Genomic DNA, 20,991 nt, shown 5'->3' with positions numbered 1-20,991 from the left:
TCAAAGGTCACACAGTCACACAGAACGTCACTGAAGTTCAAAGGGATTCTGACAAAAGTAGACGTCAGCACTCTTTCCCTGTGAACCACAAACATTTTCATGTACACACGGCACAAAGTCATAAACAAAACAGAAAAAAGGAGAAGAAGAAAGGAAACGTAAACAGCGACAGAAATTTAAAAAAACAAAAACGGTCAAACAAGCTATCTAAACACGTTTAAATCATTAGGAGAATTTGTAAGCGCTCCCCGCCTCCCCCCCCCCCAGCTTGAGATGCCACTGTAATTAAATGTTATTAAGCAGTTTTCTTTCTGATTGTGCTGCGTTGTATTCGCGAGGAAATATGTCGGACTATTTAAAGACGTCGGTAAACAGCATTTAGACGAGGTGTGTGGTCTTCGGTTCAGTGGCCCGAGCTCCTGTGTGTGTGCGTGTGTGAGATACGAACTCATATTAATTTGAATTCAACTTCGTTAAATCGTCTGGTCAACGTTTCCACTCTTTAGATCCCTCGAGCCGCATGGCGAATCACGATATCGTCAATATTTCCATTCACATGAAGCGTCACGCAATCGGCTCAAACTCAGCACATTTGGTAAAAAAAAAAGTGCTGTTTCAGAGAAAGAGGAGCAGAGCGGGTAGGAAGTGACTTCCCGCCGGCCTGTCTGTGGTCTGTGTTTGTCAGTTGATTTGAAGCCGCTCCACCGACATGCCGTGACAGGAAAGGAATTAACTCAGCCAGGAGACTAAATCAAAAAAAAAAAAGAAAAAGAAAAAGAAAAAAGGACCTCAAAGGAAAAAAAAAAAGCTGCTAAAATCTATTAAACGAGTGATGAACATTCAAGGCGACTGCCGTCCGTTACAGTTTGACGTGTTGCAAGAAATTCAACATTTAGGACAAATATAGAGGAGTTTTGATCGTCGTATTAAACACAGACTGTTTTTTTTTCTGTCGATATAAGCTGAACTGGTGCAAACACAGAACGAGCTGTTTATTTGGGAGGTTTTGAATATTATTTCTGCTTTAACTTGACAAACCTCTCAGGAGTGTCCGCAATCACAGGATCTGATTCACAGGCTGCAGACACTCACAGGTGGATGCAACTTTTTCCTCAACATCACTACGATTCACGTTTATATATTTCCTTCGGGTGTCAAATTGTTCGCAGTTTAGAAAATGATGTCTAACAGGTGTTTTCAGTTGGATTTGCTGTCTCAATATGAACTATGTTTCCTCGAAAGCATGTGAAGAGTCGGGTGCGATAAAAGCCCATGAAAAGGCCGTATGTTATTACTATAATTTTGATTGACTTGAATCCTAATTTTAAAAGTATTCATTACGCATTAAAGGGAATTTAACTCTACTTCAACACAACCGTGTTCAGGAGGGAAAACACATGAACATACGAAACGAGGACAACGAAGCTGAACACAAACATGATTATCAGAGACATATTTATATGGAGCCGATAATAGAAACAGTAGGTTGTCTACAGGTGAGTGGAAAGATTTAAGAAAGGCTACATCGATCTTTACAAAGACAAGCTTGCAACATAAAAAGATCATTAATAAAAAATAAAAAAAATACATAAAGGTAAATAAAAGAGAGAACACATACATGCAGAAATAGTCATTAATCATAACTAATTAAGAACAGGAGTTCAGTGTTTAAAAAATAGTATAAAGTGACTTAGTGGCAGCAAAAAAAAAAAAAAAACATTGTGCAGCGAGTGCTGAAATAAACATGACTTGGTAATAAATTAGGTGACTCTTAGTATTTTTTTGGGGTCAAATTATTGTTTCCATGCTGGATAATTGTTTTCCTTTTTAAGTTGTGTTGACTAATATTTGTTGTTTAATTTGCTGATTTTGTTCAATTGATCTATTTCCTAAAGAGTCCATTTGCCTCAAAGCTGATTTCCGATTTTCTTCCAGTTCTTTCTAGTATTCAAATTAGACTTTACACAGAAGAAACAGATGTCTGCACTGCAGCTGGGAAGACGGAGGAGTGACAGAAAGTGAAATATTATAATCTAGTTTTGACATTTGAATTTGAAACAGTTTGGGAATCACTAGGGTGCAAAGGATAGTAAAAATCCTACACTGTATATATATATTTATGTACATTCAAGCTGTATACCTGTTTATTTATTTCTGTTAAAATTCGGATTCTGGAAAGTTCGCAATCGTCAGCAAAATTAAGTAGAATATAAGTAATATAAGTAGAAAAGTAAAAATTTGTCGAGCCAGAAAGATTTTTCTCCCTCTTTACTTCAAAGCGTTTTTTTTTTGTTTTTTTTTCTTCCAAGTGCTATGGGAAGATGGTGTCTGTGTTAGATTAATCATCTTTATATTGCATATTGAACACCAGTCTCAATACAAAATTTTAAAAAAAGCCTATATAGGCTGGGTTATATGAAAAGAAGAAGAAGAAGAACAGATCCCCTAAATCTACATTAAAATATAATTGCTGATGCCTTACTGTGTCCCCTGTAGTGTTTTTACTCGAACTGATTTGGAGCCAGTTGACGTGCCTGTTGATCAGATTCATCTGTAACTCATTATCTTAAGTAATAAAAAAAAACTATAATATATTCCTCTGAATTGTTGCGAAGAAGTCATGAAATGAAAAATACTACTCTGGGTTATGTAATGTAATTTTATACACTTTAAATTTTTTCTTGATTGTTCCTCCAGCAGTCTGTCCCTCTGATCGGTGTTTTCCCAAAGCGAGCCATTTCCTCACCTCTAGCCGAGGAGGACGCATCTTCAAAGGTGGAGGAGGGGGTGGGGGGGGGTGGTGGTGGTGTAGAGGGGGCGGAGCCTGCGGAGCTGCGGATCCTCAAGACGCACAGCCTATCATAAAGTTTGTCACTGCTGAGGACGCCGCTTACCTGTGTGGCCAAAACGCCGACATCGCCTCACACCTGGGAGCGTCCGCGATGGAGAAACTCACATCAGAGATATGATGAGGATTTTAATATTATTATTGGTATTATTATCATTTTTTTTCTGAGCGCATGTTCCGACGGAGGGAAGAAGAAGCAGAGCTGAACCGAGACAAGAGTTGTTTTTGTTTTTTGTTTTTTGTTTTTTTTTTATCTCAGAGAGGAAACAGCAGCAAGCAGCAAGCAGCAGCAGCAGCTCCAAGGACGGACAGGTAACTCCGGAGTTTGCATTTTCTGTTCCCGTATCTCTTTATGTTATCTTTATCACCGGAAACACACTTTATCAATCATAAATTAAAGTGTAAAGACTTCCTGTCAGCTACGGAGAGCGACAGATTTCTGTGAGAAAATTCAAAACATAAAAGGAGACAAAAGAAAAAAAAAAAAGCTTCAGTAAACTCAACACGCGCTAAAACTGCTTCAACGTGGAGACAAGACACTAAAAATGGACAAAACCGGGGAGTTAACTGGAATATTTTCACTTATTGTTCTGTTTGAAGCTCTGATTGGGTCAAAAAAAGTTCCGGTTAAGTCACGTAGTAAATAAAAGATGAATGTAGATGCAGTATAAGAGTATAACAGCACCGTTTTCTGTTATAAAAACATCAAAATGAACTTTTTTTTTTTTTGCAGTGGGAAATAAACTGCACGTGTGACATGGGGAGTTTCAATGTGATGCTGTAATGTTTATTTCCTTAATTATAGATAATTAAGCAGATTTTCTATCTTTAAATATTTGTTTAAATTATATTTCACTGAACAAATTTGAGGGAAATAAAATCAAAAACTATCTGGTGTGAACGTTTTATATTCAGTTTTAATGTCTTATCTTTTTCTATAAAAATTACATATAAAGTGGAAAGCTATGATTATTTAATGTCCCGAAGTACGTACAATCCGACATTCAGTAAAAAATGGAGAGAAATTGAAGATTTAATGCAGTAAATTCAAATGGAAGAAGATTTCAAATTAAAATTCAAAGATTATTTGTGTATTAAGGGCAAACTGTTATTACACTTTAAAAAAAAATAAAAAATGATAACACCCATTAATATGATTCTTTTCACACTAATCTGCAACTCCAGTTTTTATTAAATCATTTTGTATAGGGATGAGTTTTACTCAGAAACGGTATTTTAAATGACGTTTTTTCCTCCACTAAAAGTAGCCGTACAACACAGTACTCAAATTTTACACAAGAAGAACAATTAGCAACAAAATGAACCTAAACTCGCAAAAACCAAAGCATCAACACAAAGAACGGTCTGTCATATTATTGAATTTTTATTAATGTAAGTGGTATTTTAACGTTTTAAATGATGTACGTGGTGTTAGTTAAAGGTATTTTATCTACTGTTGGGTAATTTACTGTACAACAGTGCTTTATATTTTATACACTGCTTTTTTTTTTATACGTAAAAGTACAAAAGATGCATAAAATGGAAGAAAGTCAATGAAAATTGTACTTAAGCATTGAAATAAATGTTCTCAGTAACTTTCCGACACAGTATGTTTGTGTCTTGACGGTTACATTTTGATGTTTTTACAGACCAGGAGACCAGAAGCTGCTTTTCTAAAGATTCAGTCGCGTGAAAAAACTGTCTGCACGGCTGTTTGTCCATTCAAACTTAAAACCACAAATAAAACTTGGTCCAGAGGAGTTTCTGCTGAAAAGACAGCGTGTGACTGAAGAGACTCAGAACTGCAGCCCGGTTGTCGCTCCTCGAACGGCGTCTGAAAACTCTTCATATCAGCATTTCTGCTGCCTTGCGTCTAAAGCGTTTGTCTCCAGGACTGCTGTGTACGTTCGATTAAAACATGAATTTTATGGAGCTGGGTATAAATCAGTGTCACACCGAACTCTTAAATCACTCCGGATGTGAAGCTGTCATCCGTATCTAAACTACCCACCTCATCACAGAGGAGCAGATTAGCAGAGATTAGCCAAACCTCTCGAGCTCAAATTTAATCCTCCACTCGGGTGTGTAAATGGTTTCAAAATCAGCATCAGGATTTTTTGAAATTGTTTTTTTAAATGTTTGTTTTAACATGTTTTTGCACAAAGTTGACATAAACAATTAGATTCGGAGGGAAATGAGTTTAAAGTTCATCACGTTACACCTGCTCATCTCCAGCCGCCTGGCACCCCCCCCCCCCCGAGCAGGTCAACACAAACTACTCGTTGGTGCCGTTTGACCCAAACTGGTCTTTCTGAAGTGTCCACAGAAAAGACAACCATTTACATCTGGGATGAGAAAGGACGACAGACTGAAAATTCAATTGGACCTGTAGATTCCTGAAGAAAACCGACTTAAAATCTTAAACTTAACTTCTCGGGTTTTCAAATCCCAAATATTTAGAGGATTAAAAGAAGAATGTAGCTCAAACTCAGGAGGAGCGCGCTCATATAAATCAAGCACCGGTAGAGAGACGAAGTTTTGAGACGTTCCCTCCTCGTCGCCCCTTCGTCGGGCCTCCTTCTCAGACTTGTAAACCGGGGGCTGTGCTGGGTCTTGGTCGGGCAGGTTTTATGACCAGAGTGCTGTCATTGCTCTGTACCATCCTCCTCCTCCTTCTCCTCCTCCTCCTCCTCCTCCCCCCACCATGCCAGCTGTTTCCCCGAGGAGCTCGGAGCGCTCCCAGCACTTTTGGGCGAGCGGAGGAGGAGGAGGAGGAGAAAGAGGAGGAGGAGGAGGAGAAGGAGAAAGAGGAGGAGGAGAAGGATGCTGTCTCGGTTTGTTTACGGTTCTGTCAGTAAGAGCGTCGGCGGGGAGGAGGGGGACCATCCCGCCATGCGTCTGAGTCGCATTCTCAAAAAATTACAGAGCAGACGGGGTTTTTCTTTTTTCTGGCTGCGGGCCGACGTGAAATAAATCAGCTTGACCTTTAACACCGGACCTTTCATTAGGGAATTCCGAACTAATTGCTTTACGATTTCATTGGGGTCTAGGGAGCATCTCCGAGCGGCTTCGAATCAACGTTTGAGGAGGAAGTGTAATCCTCTCGGTTTGAGCTGTATTGACTCAACAAATTGGAATCTACCGAGAAGATCCTTCACTGTCAGTCTGTGAAGTCGCTGAACCTCGCGCACCAGCTTCCTGCCCCGGCTGTCGGACGGGTTTGTAGGTCGACTTCTTCTTCCCGGACGGTCTCGCGCGGGTCGGGTTATCGGATCTCGAGGCTGAGATACGGGCCTCCGTAAAGCCTCAGACTGCTTTACAGTTTCCTGCCGTAAAGATAATTGTCGACGTCGGCGTTTTTTTTTTTTTTGTTTGTTTGTTTGCTGGACGTCAACAAGACTTTGTTGGACCTGTTTGGAGCCGAGCGCCAGTCTTAGAGGCCGGTAGCTTCTCGCCGTAAAATTTCCACAGCCTCGTTCGACTTTAACAAGTTTCCTGTCACCTGAAAATCGGAGCCCCCCCCCCCCCCCGCGCCGGCTCGCCCGCCATGACGCGGGCGAGTGTACATTCCTGGAGCGTGCTGGGGACAGGATGCCGCTTTGGGAGCGTGCGCCCATAATTATATCCATAAAGTAATTGTTCTCGTGTTATGGTTGGACTCCCATTCTCAGGCTTCCTGAATGCCATCTGTGTGCAACTGTTGATGCTTTCTGCCGCCGGTGTGTAAGAGGCAGGGCGGGTTTTTTTTTTTACAGCTCTCCCCTTTTGTAACATGCCTGCAGGGCTGTTGTTGTAAATCATGTGTGATTCACAAAAAAAAAAAAAAAAAGAACTGGTTCTTCTGTCTGCCAGGTTTCATCTCCACAAACCTCAGAGACGTACAAATAGGCTTTGGCCCGGAGCCATACCTCCCTGGAACTTCTTACTTTACCAAAATGCTCCCCTGTCAACACTCTCCTTCGCTCTCGTCCCTCCCTCTCTCTACCCCCGCCGTCCCCCCGTCCCCCGTCCCCGCCCCGTCCCCGACGCTGCCTCTGCGCACGGCCGAGGATGTTGTTTTCTTTGACCGTCTTCCATGGGAAGTACCTGGCAGCGGATGCGTGCGGCAGGCCTCTGCCTGGACACGTCTGCCTACCCCCCTCCCTCCGTCTCCACGGCCACGCAGCGTGAGAACTGCGATATCCATGGCGATGAGGGAGGTGTGCTCGGCGGTTGGTTTATCTAAAATGTTGTAGACGGGAGGATTTGGGCCCGAACACGGGACCAGCTGAAGTCGAGTAATTTCAAAGCCTAAAAAAAAGTTACAAGATTTTCACTGGAGAAGGAAAAATGTGAGAAAAGACTGAGTTCGTGAGGTAACAGTTTGTCCGTTGTTTCTCTCTGCAGGTTTTTTACTGCATCATCCTCCCACCATGTGGTAATCTCCTCGGTTGTTACCCAGAAGACACTGATCAACACTCGGAGCGGCTGACCTCATCCACAGTCTTGCACCTGCACCAGCTGCTCTCATGGCCCACCCGTACGAGCCCTGGCTACGGACAGCACCACCTAGTGGCAGCTCAGAAGACATGAACATCCCGTCGTGGTGGGACCTTCACAGGGATGTGCAGCCGGGCAGCTGGATCGACCTGCAGACGGGGCAAGGTGTGGGCTTACCGTCGGTGAGTCCGGGGAGCTCCATGGGGCTGCAGACCTCTTTGGGGCCGTACGGCTCCGACCCTCAGCTGTGCACGCTGCCGCCGGCTCAGCACGCCCCGGCCTCGCACTCGTCCCACCTCTTCCCCCAGGACGGCTTCAAGATGGAGTCGTTGGCGCCCGAAATGCTGCAGCAGGAAACGTTCTCCTTGGAGGAACCTCAGGAGACGTCCGTGTCCGCTCGCCCCAAACCGCAGCGGCGCTCCTCCTCCAGGGGCGCCGGCCAGGCCGTGTGCCGCTGCCCCAACTGCGTCCACGCCGAGCAGATGGGCCAGAGCGCCGACGACGGCCGGACGAAGCACATGCACAACTGCCACATCCCCGGCTGCGGCAAGGCCTACGCCAAGACCTCCCACCTGAAGGCCCACCTGCGATGGCACAGCGGCGACCGGCCGTTCGTCTGCAACTGGCTCTTCTGCGGCAAGAGGTTCACGCGCTCCGATGAACTGCAGCGCCACCTACAGACGCACACCGGCGCCAAGAAGTTCAGCTGCGCGCTGTGCCCCCGAGTGTTCATGCGCAACGACCACCTGACCAAGCACATGCGCACGCACGAGTCGCCGCCGGGACACGGGGAGGAGCGGGCGAACGGAGACGGCAGGCTGGAGAAGGGCTTCGACGCGCCGACGGCTCCGCAGCCGCCCTCCAACGTGTCGGCGGCCGACAGCTCGGAGCCGCCGCTGAAGCTGAAATGTGAGTCAGACGCCTCCGTCTCCGGCGTCACGGGGCAGTCCGGCTAACTTCACCACCCTTCAGAAGGTTTCTGAAGGTTTTACCGCCCCGGTTCCCTCTCGAACACAGAGGTCATGATAGTTTTAGAATAGAGAGTAGAAGAAAGGTTTGGACAGACTTTTACAGATGAAAGCCGGATGGAACAAAATACACGGCCCTGTGAATCGGTGATAATCGTGATGTTGCGGCTCCCAGAAAAACAGGAGTTATAGTGATTCTGTGCATGAAACTTTCCTCTGTGAGTACAAGAAGGGAAAGGAGGCGACTGCAGGAGCTGCTAGAGCTACAAGTAGACCAGGACACTGGGACGAGTTCATCAGAAAGTGGACTGTAACTTGTTTACAATGAAATCAAGCAAAACTGGAAGAGATGAGCGGTTTAATTTCAGACTGTCACTGCGTCTGTGTAGCCAACTAGAAGATATTACAGCAGTTTGTCTTTTTAAAGTCATAATGGATGGGTGACAGTACAGAGCATGAAACTGTGTGTTATTAAACTGTAATTTTGTGCTATGGCAGCCTGCTGTGATGCAACAAAATTATGTTGATTTAATATAGTAGAAATTAATATAATATAAACTAATATAACATAAACTAATACAATATAATTTAATATAATGGTAAATATAACGTATTTACCTTATTAATGACAGTGATCACACAACAGGAGAATGTGAACAGGTGTTCAAGGTGGAACACGACAAAACTAAGAGCCACTACGGTGACGTGAAACCGTTGAAACGGACAAAATCGCAACGAACTGGAGCCGCAGAGGACGGAGGTAAGAACGTGGACAGGAAATGCTCCCCGGTTAAATGAGTCCCGGGTTCTGCCGGGATGTGCTAACGAAAGCGACGACATTGGACGACAATATAAACTCCGCAGATACAACGCTTCGTTTAATCCAGAGCCGGAAGTCCAAAGGTTTAAAGCCACACTTAAGAACAATTTTATGGTCAAAATGGATCAAATGACTGCGTAAAATGTGAAAGAGGTCACTTTTAGTGATGAATCCACAGAGCTTTACAATTCCACACAGCTGTTTTCGTTTTTTTTAGTTTTTTTTTTAGCATCTTTTAGTTTTTTGGTTTTCTGGCCCCTCGACTTTAAATCGTTTTCAGCACCCAACTTTCTGTTAAACCCACTACAGGTTCGGTTCCCGGCGTCAAAGACCAAACAGACAACGCTAGCGCCGAGCCAATTAGCATTTAGCAGCAGCTTTAAAATTTGATATTTACCTAATACGCTGGTGGAGACCAAAACGGATGGAAAAGGAGGCTGAATATTGGACCAAAAAAGTCTGCAAATACGGTCTGTTAGATGTGTAATTAGGCGATTGTTTGCTGACGTGTCACAATATGTCATGTTAACTGTTTAGTCTGCTGCCCCCAAGTGGCCAAAAATGAATTAATATTCACCTAAACCTGAACAGAGCGACGTAATAATGAGCTGGAACCATGAACTGTATATATAAGTGTTCGTAGCTTCTGGGTCTGGAAAATGAGGCCAATGCAGAAGTGCCTTAAGATGCAATGCCACCGAGGGCCACTAGAGGTCGGTTTTGAAAATGCTCCGGCTCCATAGACTCCCATTCAACTTCTCTCATGAAATACAAAGTCAAGAAATGTTTTTCCGCGAGTTATTATGGTATCATTCGCTAAAGTCACTCCTTCTTATTAATTTTCTGGCGGCCCATCTGAAAAAAAAAAATCCCGTCATTAATTAGAAAATAAGCCTCAAAAAGAGGGCGTGTCTGTTTGATTGACAGGCTTGTGGTCCTTTTAGGTTTCTGCAATAGGTGCACCGCTTGCTCCTCCCCAAATACGGTCACTCATGGCTCCCAAACGAACTGGCAAGATGCCGACGGCCAAAATAGCTTTATATCAGCCTATATGAGCTTGTCCTATAAATACAACATTAACATCCTCCGGATATCATTATTCGCATGTCGGATCTTGCCCCAATTTTCAAAACAAAGCATGTGCGAAGGGCTCATCTCTCAAAACAATTTATTAGGAGCTGGTGGTACGTCTGAAGCGGCAATTTTTCCACGTTCACCGACAAATCATTAAAAACGAACATCCGTCATGAATGCAACTCGAGCAGCAGAAGAGAGAGAGAGAGAGAGAGAGAGAGAGAGAGAGAGAGAGAGAGAGAGAGAGAGAGAGAGAGAGAGAGAGAGAGAGAGAGAGAGAGAGAGAGAGAGAGAGAGAGAGAGAGAGAGAGAGAGAGAGAGAGAGAGAGAGAGAGAGAGAGAGAGAGAGAGAGAGAGAGAGAGAGAGAGAGAGAGAGAGAGAGAGAGAGAGAGAGAGAGAGAGAGAGAGAGAGAGAGAGAGAGAGAGAGAGAGAGAGAGAGAGAGAGAGAGAGAGAGAGAGAGAGAGAGAGAGAGAGAGAGAGAGAGAGAGAGAGAGAGAGAGAGAGAGAGAGAGAGAGAGAGAGAGAGAGAGAGAGAGAGAGAGAGAGAGAGAGAGAGAGAGAGAGAGAGAGAGAGAGAGAGAGAGAGAGAGAGAGAGAGAGAGAGAGAGAGAGAGAGAGAGAGAGAGAGAGAGAGAGAGAGAGAGAGAGAGAGAGAAACGATTGTTTAGGTTACTTGTGTTTGGATAGTTAACTTTCATAATCAATACTGTATGCTCAATAGTTCTGTAGCAGCAGTGCGAGCGACACTATTAGGATGCGTGTAAACCATCACAGACGCTAGGCAGATTATTGTATATTAGAGAGCTTACATTATTGCAGGCTCCCAATTGCTGTATTTATGTATAGAAGATAAAAAAAACAGAAGACAGTGCTTAAACTTTAGTCAATTATTGTGTATTGACTATTATTATTATTATTATTGTTTGTTGATGTTCTTATAGATAGCCTTATGATATTTCCTTTTATTGACAAGTGTTTAAATTGATTGCTGTAGTAAATGTTTTAGCTGTGGAGTATGTAATAAAACAAGTTGAAAAACTTTTAATAAGTTAAATATCATGGTGTAATAACTTGTATTTAATCTATTTTTGTCCTTTATTAAATAAAACTATATATATGCTGTATCCACGTTTGACTTTTATTTTTAGAAAACAGATTTGATATTTGTGCACACAAAATAAGAGCATTCAAAAAGTTATGGACCAGAAAAATATGATTGTTACTATTGTTATTATTGGTAGTAGTAGTATAGGTGGTGTTGATAGTAGTAGTAGTAGTAATGATACAAATAGCTGGCCAATAAAGAGCATATAAATCATTAAAAATTAAACTCTGGAATATTCTATGAAGCTGTTTTTAAGAAAATAACAGTTGTAGTTTTTGGAATTCCAATGAGTTAAAAAAAACAACTTGATTTTATTTTATTTTTCTGATTATTTTGTTATTACTAATCCACGTGAAATTGGCCTCTTTACACCTAATAAATTATTTTAAGACACGATTCAGACGAGCTTCTGGGACTGTGGTGTTCAAGGACAGGATGCTGTATTTTCCCTGTCAAAAGCAATTTAATCGATTAATTAATAGGCATCATGACAGCAATGCGAACATTCTGGTTACGTACGATATATTTAATACAGTTTGTACAATTAATTCATAGCAAAAAATAAATAAATAAATAAGGAAAAGAATACTTTCGACAAATACTTGTTGAAGGGACAAGTAGGTCTGTAATGTCGGAGCTTTTAACGGGCCGGTGAAGGCACCATGAGCTCATACCGGAAGTAGAACTGTGCAAAAACAGGAAATACGCGAAACGCATCACACGCAAGCGGTGGTCGCTCCATTTTCTAGCTGGCGGTGGACTTTTCGTCTTTCCACCTTATTATTTTTTTTCTTCTTCTATCGGTTAAGATCATATTTGTTCATTTCCATTTCTTGTTGGGCTGAAAAGACAACATATTTCAAGATGGGAGGAGGCGATCTGGTGAGTATAAACTAAACCTTTGACGACGCGCGCTCCCGCTGGGGAGATCAAATGATAATGCAGAACTCCGTTGAGAGAATATGAGTTTAAGGATGTTTTCTGAATTCTCGTCTCCTTTATAGAGTTTTTAGGACACGAGATTTTTTTTTTTTTTTTTTTTTTTTTTTTAGGAACCTCGGTTCATCAATGTTCATTCACTTTCACCTTGCTCCCTTTTGTTCTCACATTTTTTAACATATATAAGTTGTTAGAAGCTGGCTCGCTTTAGTACGTCTAGCTGAATAATATAGTCAATTTTGAGATATGAGATATCGTTGATATTTATTAATTTCGTTGCCGAATATACCTGAAGAAGTTAAAGATTGCTTATGTCGTTGTTAGGTCATATAAATGGATCATCAAAGTGGGTTTGTCCTGCCATGGTGGTTAAAAACCTGTCCCCATTAGAAACTTGGATGCTTATTCTCTTGCTGTCATTTGCTACCACCTGATATTTTGTCACTGCTACAGAAGCTTGATGTTTTTAACTCGTCTTTTACCAGAACCTGAAAAAGAGCTGGCACCCCCAGACTATGAAAAACATCGAGCGCGTTTGGAAAGCTGAGCAGAAATTCGAGGCCGAACGCAAGAAGATCGAGGAGCTCCAGAAAGAGCTGAAAGAGGAGCGAGCTCGAGAGGAGATGACAAAATTCGCAGAGGTTTCCGGAGCCATAAAGTGAGTTGGTGTCTCTCCAGAAGGAGACGTTGGACGTTGCTTGAAACGAAACGATCGTGTCTGAAGGTCGTGTTGTATTTCTTCTGCGCGGTGACAGAAAAAAGGACGACCGGCTGGACTGGATGTACCAGGGCCCGGCCGGTCAGGTGTCCAGGGACGAGTACCTGATGGGGCGCCCCATCGACAAGCAGATCACCGACCAGTACGAGGAGCCCGAGAGCGGCCCGTCAACCGAGACCGGCCTCCTGCCCGGGTCCATCTTCAACCCCGTCACCCCCGCTTCCACCCTCGACCTGGCCGCCAAGATCAGGGAAGACCCCCTGTTTCAAATCCGGTCCGCGAGTCTTGCCTCTTAATTTTTGTTTTTTGGAAATATTGCCAAAAGTCGTAAATTATCGTACTCACGATTTATTTGTGTCCTGAAGGAAACGCGAGGAAGAAAAGAAGAGAGAAGTCCTGACGAATCCAGTGAAGATGAGGAAAATCAAAGAAATGGTAAATAGTTACATGTAATGACCTTTATTTGGAGATTTTATTACCACGAGACGACAGCTGAAAAAAAGGGTGCTGCCGTGTCTCTAGTTCATCATGTTATCAAGTAATACAAATTCAAAGCACGTGTTTATAGTCGCCTACAGTAGAGTTATTATTATTAATGGTTAAACATGAGGTTTTTTTTTTTTTTTTTTTACAGCTGCGACAAAATCTCGACATGAAAGACAAGAAAAAGAAGAGGAAGAAGGAAAAGAAGGAGAAGAAAGAGAGGAGGAAGGAGAAGAAGCACAAGAGGAGGTGTTCGAGCTCGAGTTCGGACGAGGAAGACGAGAAGAAACACAGGTGTGTGAAGAAGATGGTAGAAATGTTTAGGACATTAATGCGTGATGCTTAACTTGTTAACAACGATCTTTTGTTTTCTATAATTAAATTCCCACTATTATCAGTCGAATAAACAGTTTTAATGATCTTTTTCTTTCTTTCTTAAAAAAAAAAAAAAAAATCGATATATATTTTCAGGTATCACTCACGAGATGAATCGTCAACAGACTCCAAGTCTCGCTCTCATCATATCCCAGGTTACGGCCTGCAGGTCAGTGAGCAGCAAAGCCTCACGTCGGATAGATTTTTTTTTTTTACACATTGAATCCAAAATATGTTTTTAGAGTTTCTCCACGTCACAGTTTTAGTTTTTGTTCGAGTGTTCTCACATTGAAAAACGGAGCTTCTCCATGTTGGCACACTTGCTGAAAAGGCGATATTTACCGGAGGCGTCTTCGGACAATATTCTTACTTCTACGTGAGAAAAAGACATCAGGAATGACGAACAGCTGCCAAACACTCTTCACAGAAGAGGACACACACACACACACACACACACACACACACACACACACACACACACACACACACACACACTGCTGTCTTTTCCACCGTGAAGTTTACCTTTCTGTTTGCCCCCTCCCCTCCCCTCTCCTTCCCCCCGTCAGGTCCCCGCAGGCCGACACCAGCAGTTCTCGGCGCCGTCCAACCACTCGGGGCGCCGCGACAGGAGCCGATCCCGCTCGCCTCAAAGGAACAACCGGGACGCCCGCTCGTACTCGTCCTCCTCGCACAGAGGAGACAAGAAGGCGGAGCCGAGAGCCGGCAGCCCGCAGAGAGAGCGCCACCAGCGGCAGAAGAACAACGTGTCCAAGTAAGAGAGAATCTCCTAGAATCACCCACCTGCACCCGAACCCGTCACCTCCCTGATCACCTCGCTCTCACCAACCGAACCACGACTTCACCTTTTATAATATTCACACGCTGAGTACAACTTCACCGCCCACTCGATCCTCACCCACATGCACACAATCCACAACACAAGTCTTTGTTTTGTTTTGTGCCCCGGTCCACATATGTTGCTACACGAGTTCTCCCGCCACCAATGAATTAAACTAAACGTGGCCGAAGCCCCGAACTGTCCAATCAGGCCCCTGATCTTCTAATCTAGTGAGAATTATTCTGGTTTAGTTTATGTTGAAGACTTTTTTGTTTTTTTTGTTTTTTTTGCCTACTGTACGACCCGGAGTCATCATTTTAGTGCCGGTAGGTTTATAATGTCTCATTGCGGTACCGTTTACGTTGCCAGCATTTCAAACACCATTTATTTATTTTGATGCGATTATCTGCCTGAAGGTGATCGCAAAACACCGTTCGAACAGTAATGCGTCACATAAAGTCTTCTTGAAATCGGCTAATTTTAGGAAGCTCTCGGTGGACGAGCTGGAGCGGAAGAGGCGCGAGATGATGGACGAGGCGAAGCAACGCGAGGAGGACCGGGAGAACAACGTGAGGAGGTACAAGAGGCAGGAGGAGCAGGAGAAGCAGAGGGAGCAGAACGTCAAGCAGGAGCGCCACGCCGGCTTCATCCAGTGAGTTCGGCGTCGAGAGATGACGGGACGCTTCGTCGTTAAATCGTCGATTTAATCGCGTAACGCTCAACCTTCTTTCTCCCCGACAGCGACATGAAGCTGGAGAGCGCGGCGAGCTCGTCGTTGGAGGACAGAGTGAAGAGGAACATCCACTCCATCCAGAGGACGCCGGCCTCGCTCGACAACTTCATGAAGAGATGAACGAACTGACCGGAGACGCTCGTAGAGACTCACGAAGCCGTCAGGAGGCCAAATAGCGGCTCCGGCCCGTGGCTTTTATTTTGAAAAGCAGATTCCACATTATTGATATTTCGGACAAAAACAAAAGGTTTTACGTGTCCGACCTGTTTCAGCTACTTTCATCTACGTAAACTTCCCTTCAAAAGGTTCATGTGATGGAAACTTTGTACAATTTGGTTTTGGTTTTACAGAATGAGTTTTATCTCAAATTTTGTTGTTTTTTTAATATATGTTTATACTGTAAGTGGTATAAAAAAAAAAAACTCTGCAGCTACATTACGTATTTTTCTTTTCTTCTTAAAACAAGTCTCTGTTATCACTGGGGGAACTCTAGCCTTCAGATTCTGCTGAATTTACAATCATAAATAACCTCATAATTAACAGCAGGTGCAGGTTACATAAATTGACTGCTTCTTCAGTTTGTATAGTGGGACTTTGTATTCATAATTCACGGAGACAGGATTTCTATATTACTTGTCCCACACCCTGGTACTGAAGTATGTTAAATGTATTTGTCCTGTGACGACACATTTATCCTGTTTATATTTGACTAAAAAGGAACAGCATTAGCAGATTGACCCAGTGAATGTACACTTCTTTCCATAAACATTGTCTTTATCTCAATTTGATCTATATTTAGTGTAATCACTTCTTTCAATCCTTTACTTATCAAGATTTACTTTTAAGATGCAGTTGTTTTTCTTTAAAAAAAAAAAAATAATTTCAAACTTTTTTCTTTGGTTAAAAAAAAAAAATAGATGCATTTATCGGTTTTTGTTTACTTATTTCTTTTATACTATTATTTCACGATAGTATGTTGATTCAGGGTTTTCATGCTATGGTTGCAGCTGGTTGTTTTACAAGATATTGGACTGTCATGGTTATATTTATCTAGAAATGTACAGAATAGTTATGACAAAACACTGATAAAACAAAGCCTGTGATTTTCTCATCTTGATTTACTCGGGCTGGAACCAGCAGCCAGCTGTAGGGACAGTTATGTTTAAAAAAAAAAAAAAAAAAAGAAGTTGTTTTTTTTCTCAACCATACATGTATTATTTACCTTGCTGAACTTGGCATCCTTATGAATCCTTTTCAGAAATTTCGTCCCTCATTTGGTACCATAATAAACCAGGCTGTGGTGTCTGGAAGACAACAAATACATTAAATTAGTAATTTCCCATTCACATGTCTGTTACACTGAGTCCAGTCAAATTTTTTAAAATATATATATTTTTTAAAACTCTAAAACGGGTCAAATTGTCCCATAACAACACAACATAACAGAAGGGTTAATTTGTTGTTTATTAAATTGAGTGGTTACTGACAATATAAATATATGTTTGGTTTTTTTTCCCGTATTAGCAGGGATTAACGTTCAATAAAAAGTATCTGAAGTCGGGCCGAGTCTCGTTTTAAACTTCTCGGTTTGAAAAACCAATCGTCGTTTGCGTACCTCGCTCGGTGAGAGTGGCGGAAACACCCGAACCCCTCCGGTTTTAATTTCACTTTAACACTCCTCCACCAAACTATCCACGCGTTAGTTCACGACGGCTCTCGTCGTCCAATCACAGCGCAGAATATATATATATTTTTTTTACTCATCCAATCACATTCGCGCTGCTTGCGATGACGTAGAAAAGTCACGCTTGTGTGATCTTTTGTTTCTCTAAATCGTGTAGTCACTCTCGAGAAGCTAGTAGCCCGTCGTTTCTTGAAAGCGCCGGAGGAAGCAAGAGTTTACCGGGTTGCAGCGGAGAGGAATAACCAGCGACACCATGGTAAGAACATCACGGTTTTAAAAATCACGGGCTCGATGTTTGTCCGGGAAAAAAAAAAAAAAAAAAAGTCTCTAAAATTAGTGAACGGTCGCGAGAGAAGCGGGCGAAGCTAATGTTGCTAATAGACGTTAGCATGCTCCCTAACGTCAATATTAAGAATGATTTGTAAACTTAACAAGTTATCATAATTTACTTTTACGTTTCTGAGATGTTACAGTTTATGATGCGGAAGAATAATAATAATAAAAAAATAAAAAAAATCTTAAAAGACAGTGAAAACCGGAAAGCTAAAGTTAGCTTAGCTTTAGCTCTCCGCCGCAGGTTTATTCTGAATTTAATTTTAGGAATATTTTCCTTCTAAAATAAAATTAAAACAAACTGAGGAATATGACCGCGTCAGCACCGCCCGACGTTAATCATAACATCACCGGAACTTCACTGGATTCACTGAAATATTTCGGATTTCTCTTCGTCTTTATTTAAAACTTACAAAAATTTGGACTTTTATTTTCCTTTTGTTGTTTTCCAGTTTCAATCGTCTCCATGTTGACGTGTTTGTGTGTTTGTGTGTAGAGTTTCTCCCCCTCTTAGGTGCTCGTACTTCGGTTGGAGTTTTTAAGGATCATCCGTCTGGAAAAAAAATTCACATTTTTCCCAAAATTAAAATTGTGCAATTTCTTTTTTTTTTTTTTTTACAGTGTATTCTTAATGTTTAAAAGTTGGGGTGAAATTGTTTTTATAATCGATTAATGCCTTTTGTTTTTCTCAATGAACTTGGATTTTGAGAGATTGTGATATTTTATGGACCAAAGAATAAATTACTTTTTAAATAACATGGTTCTTGCTGATAATTTTATTTAATTAATTGTTCTGGCCCTGACTGACTCCTCCTCTCCTCCTCCTCCTCCTCCTCCTCCTCCTCCCTCATCCAGTCTATTATGTCGTATAACGGCGGGGCCGTCATGGCCATGCGGGGGAAGAACTGCGTGGCGATCGCGGCCGACCGCAGGTTTGGGATTCAGGCTCAGATGGTCACCACAGACTTCCAGAAGATCTTCCCGATGGGAGACCGGCTGTTCATCGGGCTGGCCGGGCTGGCGACGGATGTTCAGACAGTGTGAGTGTCTCCGACCTAAAAAAAACCAAAAACCCACCCCGTCATCACGATCGCCGTTTCGACTAATATTTGAAGTCTCGGTCCACGGCGACCGGGTCTCTCTGATGTCGCTGGCGGTGACCGGTTTTCTTGTGCGCAGATCTCAGAGGCTCAAATTCAGACTGAACCTGTATGAGCTGAAGGAGGGGCGCCAGATCAAACCCAAAACCTTCATGAGCATGGTGTCCAACCTGCTGTACGAGAGGAGGTGAGTCATCAGAACACCCGAGACCCATGTAGAGGGGGCGGGGGAGTGGGCGGGGGGGCGTGGCCTACTTCAAACGGAGTAAACACCGAACGTGCGATATTTTTTTGTTTGTTTTTGTCCCCCCCTTTCAGGTTCGGGCCGTACTACATCGAGCCCGTGATCGCCGGACTCAACCCGAAAACCTTCGAGCCGTTCATCTGCTCCCTGGATCTGATCGGCTGCCCGATGGTGACGGAGGACTTCGTCGTGAGCGGCACCTGCTCGGAGCAGATGTACGGCATGTGTGAATCTCTGTGGGAGCCGGACATGGTCAGTACCGCGACAAGGTTTCTTTGGGGTTTTTTTGTTTGTCTTTTTCGGTTTAAAAATTCCCCGAGCGTTGTTTTTGTGCAGGAACCAGAGGACCTGTTTGAGACCATCTCGCAGGCGATGCTGAACGCGGTCGACAGAGACGCCGTGTCGGGAATGGGAGTCGTCGTACACGTCATGTAAGTACAGGGCGCTCTGGCTTTCGGTCGTCCGTCCTCCGCGTGGACGCTCTTATTTAAATCCAGCCGTCAACACGGGCGTCTCATGCCGTCCCCTCCTGGAAATAGTTGATACAAATTCAAGCAAAAAATATTTGCGTGAGCTCGCAATTAAAAAAAAGAAATTCCCTCGATTTCTTTCTATATTATGTTTTTCTATATTAAAGTCACAGACAAAATTTCTTTAGTCACTTTTCTCAACCCGTGGTTCTCTTCAATAAATTCAAGTTAAAAAAATAAATAAAAAGAGATTAGAGCTCAAATATTTCTGTGATGTGCAGCAGGATTATTATCACAGGAAGTGGTTACATATTTATTCCTTTATCAGGTAGAGCTTTTTCTTTCCGTTTTCTTCTTTCACCTTTTTTTCTGATTCCCACAATTTTACGCCCAAAATAAAAGTGTTTAAAACAACATTTTTTTTAGAAAATCTGCCAGAAAAGCCTCCAGGAGGTTTTTTTTTTGTCGTTGTGATTGTTCGTGTTTCGCACCATCGACCCGCCTATAAAACGCGACCTGACGAATATTTTTTAATGCGTGTAACTTTGCGAAATTAGTCCAAAACACAGTTGTCCTACAGCTCAGCACTGCGCCTGAACGCCTCCTGCGTGACACCGGACTTTGTTTTGTTGGACTCTCCGGACACGTTTTTCTTTTTCTCCTGCAGTGAGAAGGACAAGATCACCACGCGGACCCTAAAGGCCCGGATGGACTAGAGCTCCTGGTTCTGCTTCACCAACACAAACGTTTTGTATAAAAATGCCTGTACGCTGTCTTTTCTTTTTTTTTCTTATCGATGCGGTTCAATAAAAGAACGTAGGTTTAAAGAATAAACACGGCTCATGTTGTCATTTAAACCCGATTCAACTTCAAAAGAAGGAGATGAAGGCAGGATTGTCCGATTTAAAACTTTCTCTCTACTTTTTGCGCCCCGGTTCTTTTTAAAAGTGACCGACACCGTTGCAGAGAGGTTTTCTAACCCTTCAAAAAAAATTTTTTTCCAGAAAAATCAAGAAGCCAGTTTCGTTATCGGACGACTCGGGAGATCAAAAGTTGTGATTTTTCTGGGGTTAATAATTTAAATCACAAACTACATGTGATACCGTCAAACTAAACGCTGGATTCAGCCGCATACATTAAGAGCTATATAATGAAACCTTTACATCGGTAGTACTGTTTTATAATGTCTGATGTGGAGTTGACACGTTTGAAACATTTATCAAAGCCGTTATTTGCTCACCGAGGGACGTAGAGTTTGACGGGTTCATGTGTTCAGCGGATAGGAAGAGTCGAACAAAACAAATATCCAATAGAACGGCATTGTGGGAAGTGTTGTTATAACGGGGCCGACAAAATCACGCTTTAAATCACACCAAAACACGTCCACCGGTGTCGTGGTGCTTCCGCATCGGGTCTGGAAGCGGTTTCAACGATTCGGCGATTTTTTTTTTGTTTTGTTTTGTTTTTTTAAGTCTCCAAAACTGAAAGCAAAAGTTGGTTTTCGATCATTTGACCTCCAACACTGCAAATGAAATGCTCCATTTCAACAACCTCCATCGGGATAATGACACTGAATTTGTAAAGGAACAAAGAGAATTAAAACTGAGCAGCGATATGCGAGCCCTCAAACGCTGCGGGAATATACGGACCCTCGCGGGCGAGGGTCCGTATATTCCCGCTTGCAGTTTTAATTCTTTTCTCTATCTCGTTCCTTATTACTCTTTATAATAAAAAGTCTTTTAACATCTTCAAAAACTCACGAAAGTTGTTGCCCGAT

At 42.7% G+C, this 20,991-nt stretch overlaps 3 protein-coding genes across 3 annotated transcripts; all 3 read left to right on the top strand.

Annotated features, from left to right (window-relative positions):
* Positions 1-3,137: 3,137 nt before the first annotated feature.
* Positions 3,138-10,369, top strand: sp6 (Sp6 transcription factor). The gene is made up of 2 exons (XM_069721706.1): positions 3,138-3,160; positions 7,235-10,369. Exon 2 carries the CDS (start codon positions 7,357-7,359, stop codon positions 8,281-8,283), a length of 927 nt encoding a protein of 308 aa, XP_069577807.1. The 5' UTR covers positions 3,138-3,160; positions 7,235-7,356; the 3' UTR covers positions 8,284-10,369.
* A 1,648-nt stretch (positions 10,370-12,017) lies between these two features.
* Positions 12,018-16,270, top strand: cwc25 (CWC25 spliceosome associated protein homolog). The gene is made up of 9 exons (XM_069721695.1): positions 12,018-12,179; positions 12,722-12,894; positions 12,992-13,228; positions 13,320-13,389; positions 13,589-13,731; positions 13,909-13,981; positions 14,379-14,584; positions 15,135-15,302; positions 15,392-16,270. The coding sequence occupies exons 1-9, from the start codon at positions 12,162-12,164 to the stop codon at positions 15,501-15,503; spliced, it is 1,200 nt and encodes a 399-aa protein (XP_069577796.1). The 5' UTR covers positions 12,018-12,161; the 3' UTR covers positions 15,504-16,270.
* A 1,976-nt stretch (positions 16,271-18,246) lies between these two features.
* psmb3 (proteasome 20S subunit beta 3) lies at positions 18,247-20,048 on the top strand. The gene is made up of 5 exons (XM_069721708.1): positions 18,247-18,440; positions 18,580-18,687; positions 18,819-18,996; positions 19,081-19,175; positions 19,882-20,048. Exons 1-5 carry the CDS (start codon positions 18,262-18,264, stop codon positions 19,928-19,930), a joined length of 609 nt encoding a protein of 202 aa, XP_069577809.1. The 5' UTR covers positions 18,247-18,261; the 3' UTR covers positions 19,931-20,048.
* The last annotated feature ends 943 nt before the right edge of the window (positions 20,049-20,991 follow it).

Source organism: Brachyistius frenatus, unplaced genomic scaffold (genome assembly GCF_029030835.1).
Source record: "Brachyistius frenatus isolate BFR_SWC_R1_liver_20210118 unplaced genomic scaffold, ASM2903083v1 Contig_271, whole genome shotgun sequence".
Classification (NCBI taxonomy): Eukaryota; Metazoa; Chordata; class Actinopteri; family Embiotocidae; genus Brachyistius; species Brachyistius frenatus.
This window is presented reverse-complemented; position numbering and strand designations above follow the sequence as displayed.

Coding starts and splice junctions, on each gene's coding strand:
- psmb3 (XM_069721708.1), top strand. CDS start 18,262: ATGTCGTATAACGGCGGGGCCGTCATGGCCATGCGGGGGAAGAACTGC. Junction 18,441..18,579: donor GCGACGGATGTTCAGACAGT/GTGAGTGTCTCC, acceptor TCTTGTGCGCAG/ATCTCAGAGGCTCAAATTCA. Junction 18,997..19,080: donor CTCTGTGGGAGCCGGACATG/GTCAGTACCGCG, acceptor GTTTTTGTGCAG/GAACCAGAGGACCTGTTTGA.
- sp6 (XM_069721706.1), top strand. CDS start 7,357: ATGGCCCACCCGTACGAGCCCTGGCTACGGACAGCACCACCTAGTGGC.
- cwc25 (XM_069721695.1), top strand. Junction 12,895..12,991: donor GAGGTTTCCGGAGCCATAAA/GTGAGTTGGTGT, acceptor GCGCGGTGACAG/AAAAAAGGACGACCGGCTGG. Junction 15,303..15,391: donor CGCCACGCCGGCTTCATCCA/GTGAGTTCGGCG, acceptor TCTCCCCGACAG/CGACATGAAGCTGGAGAGCG.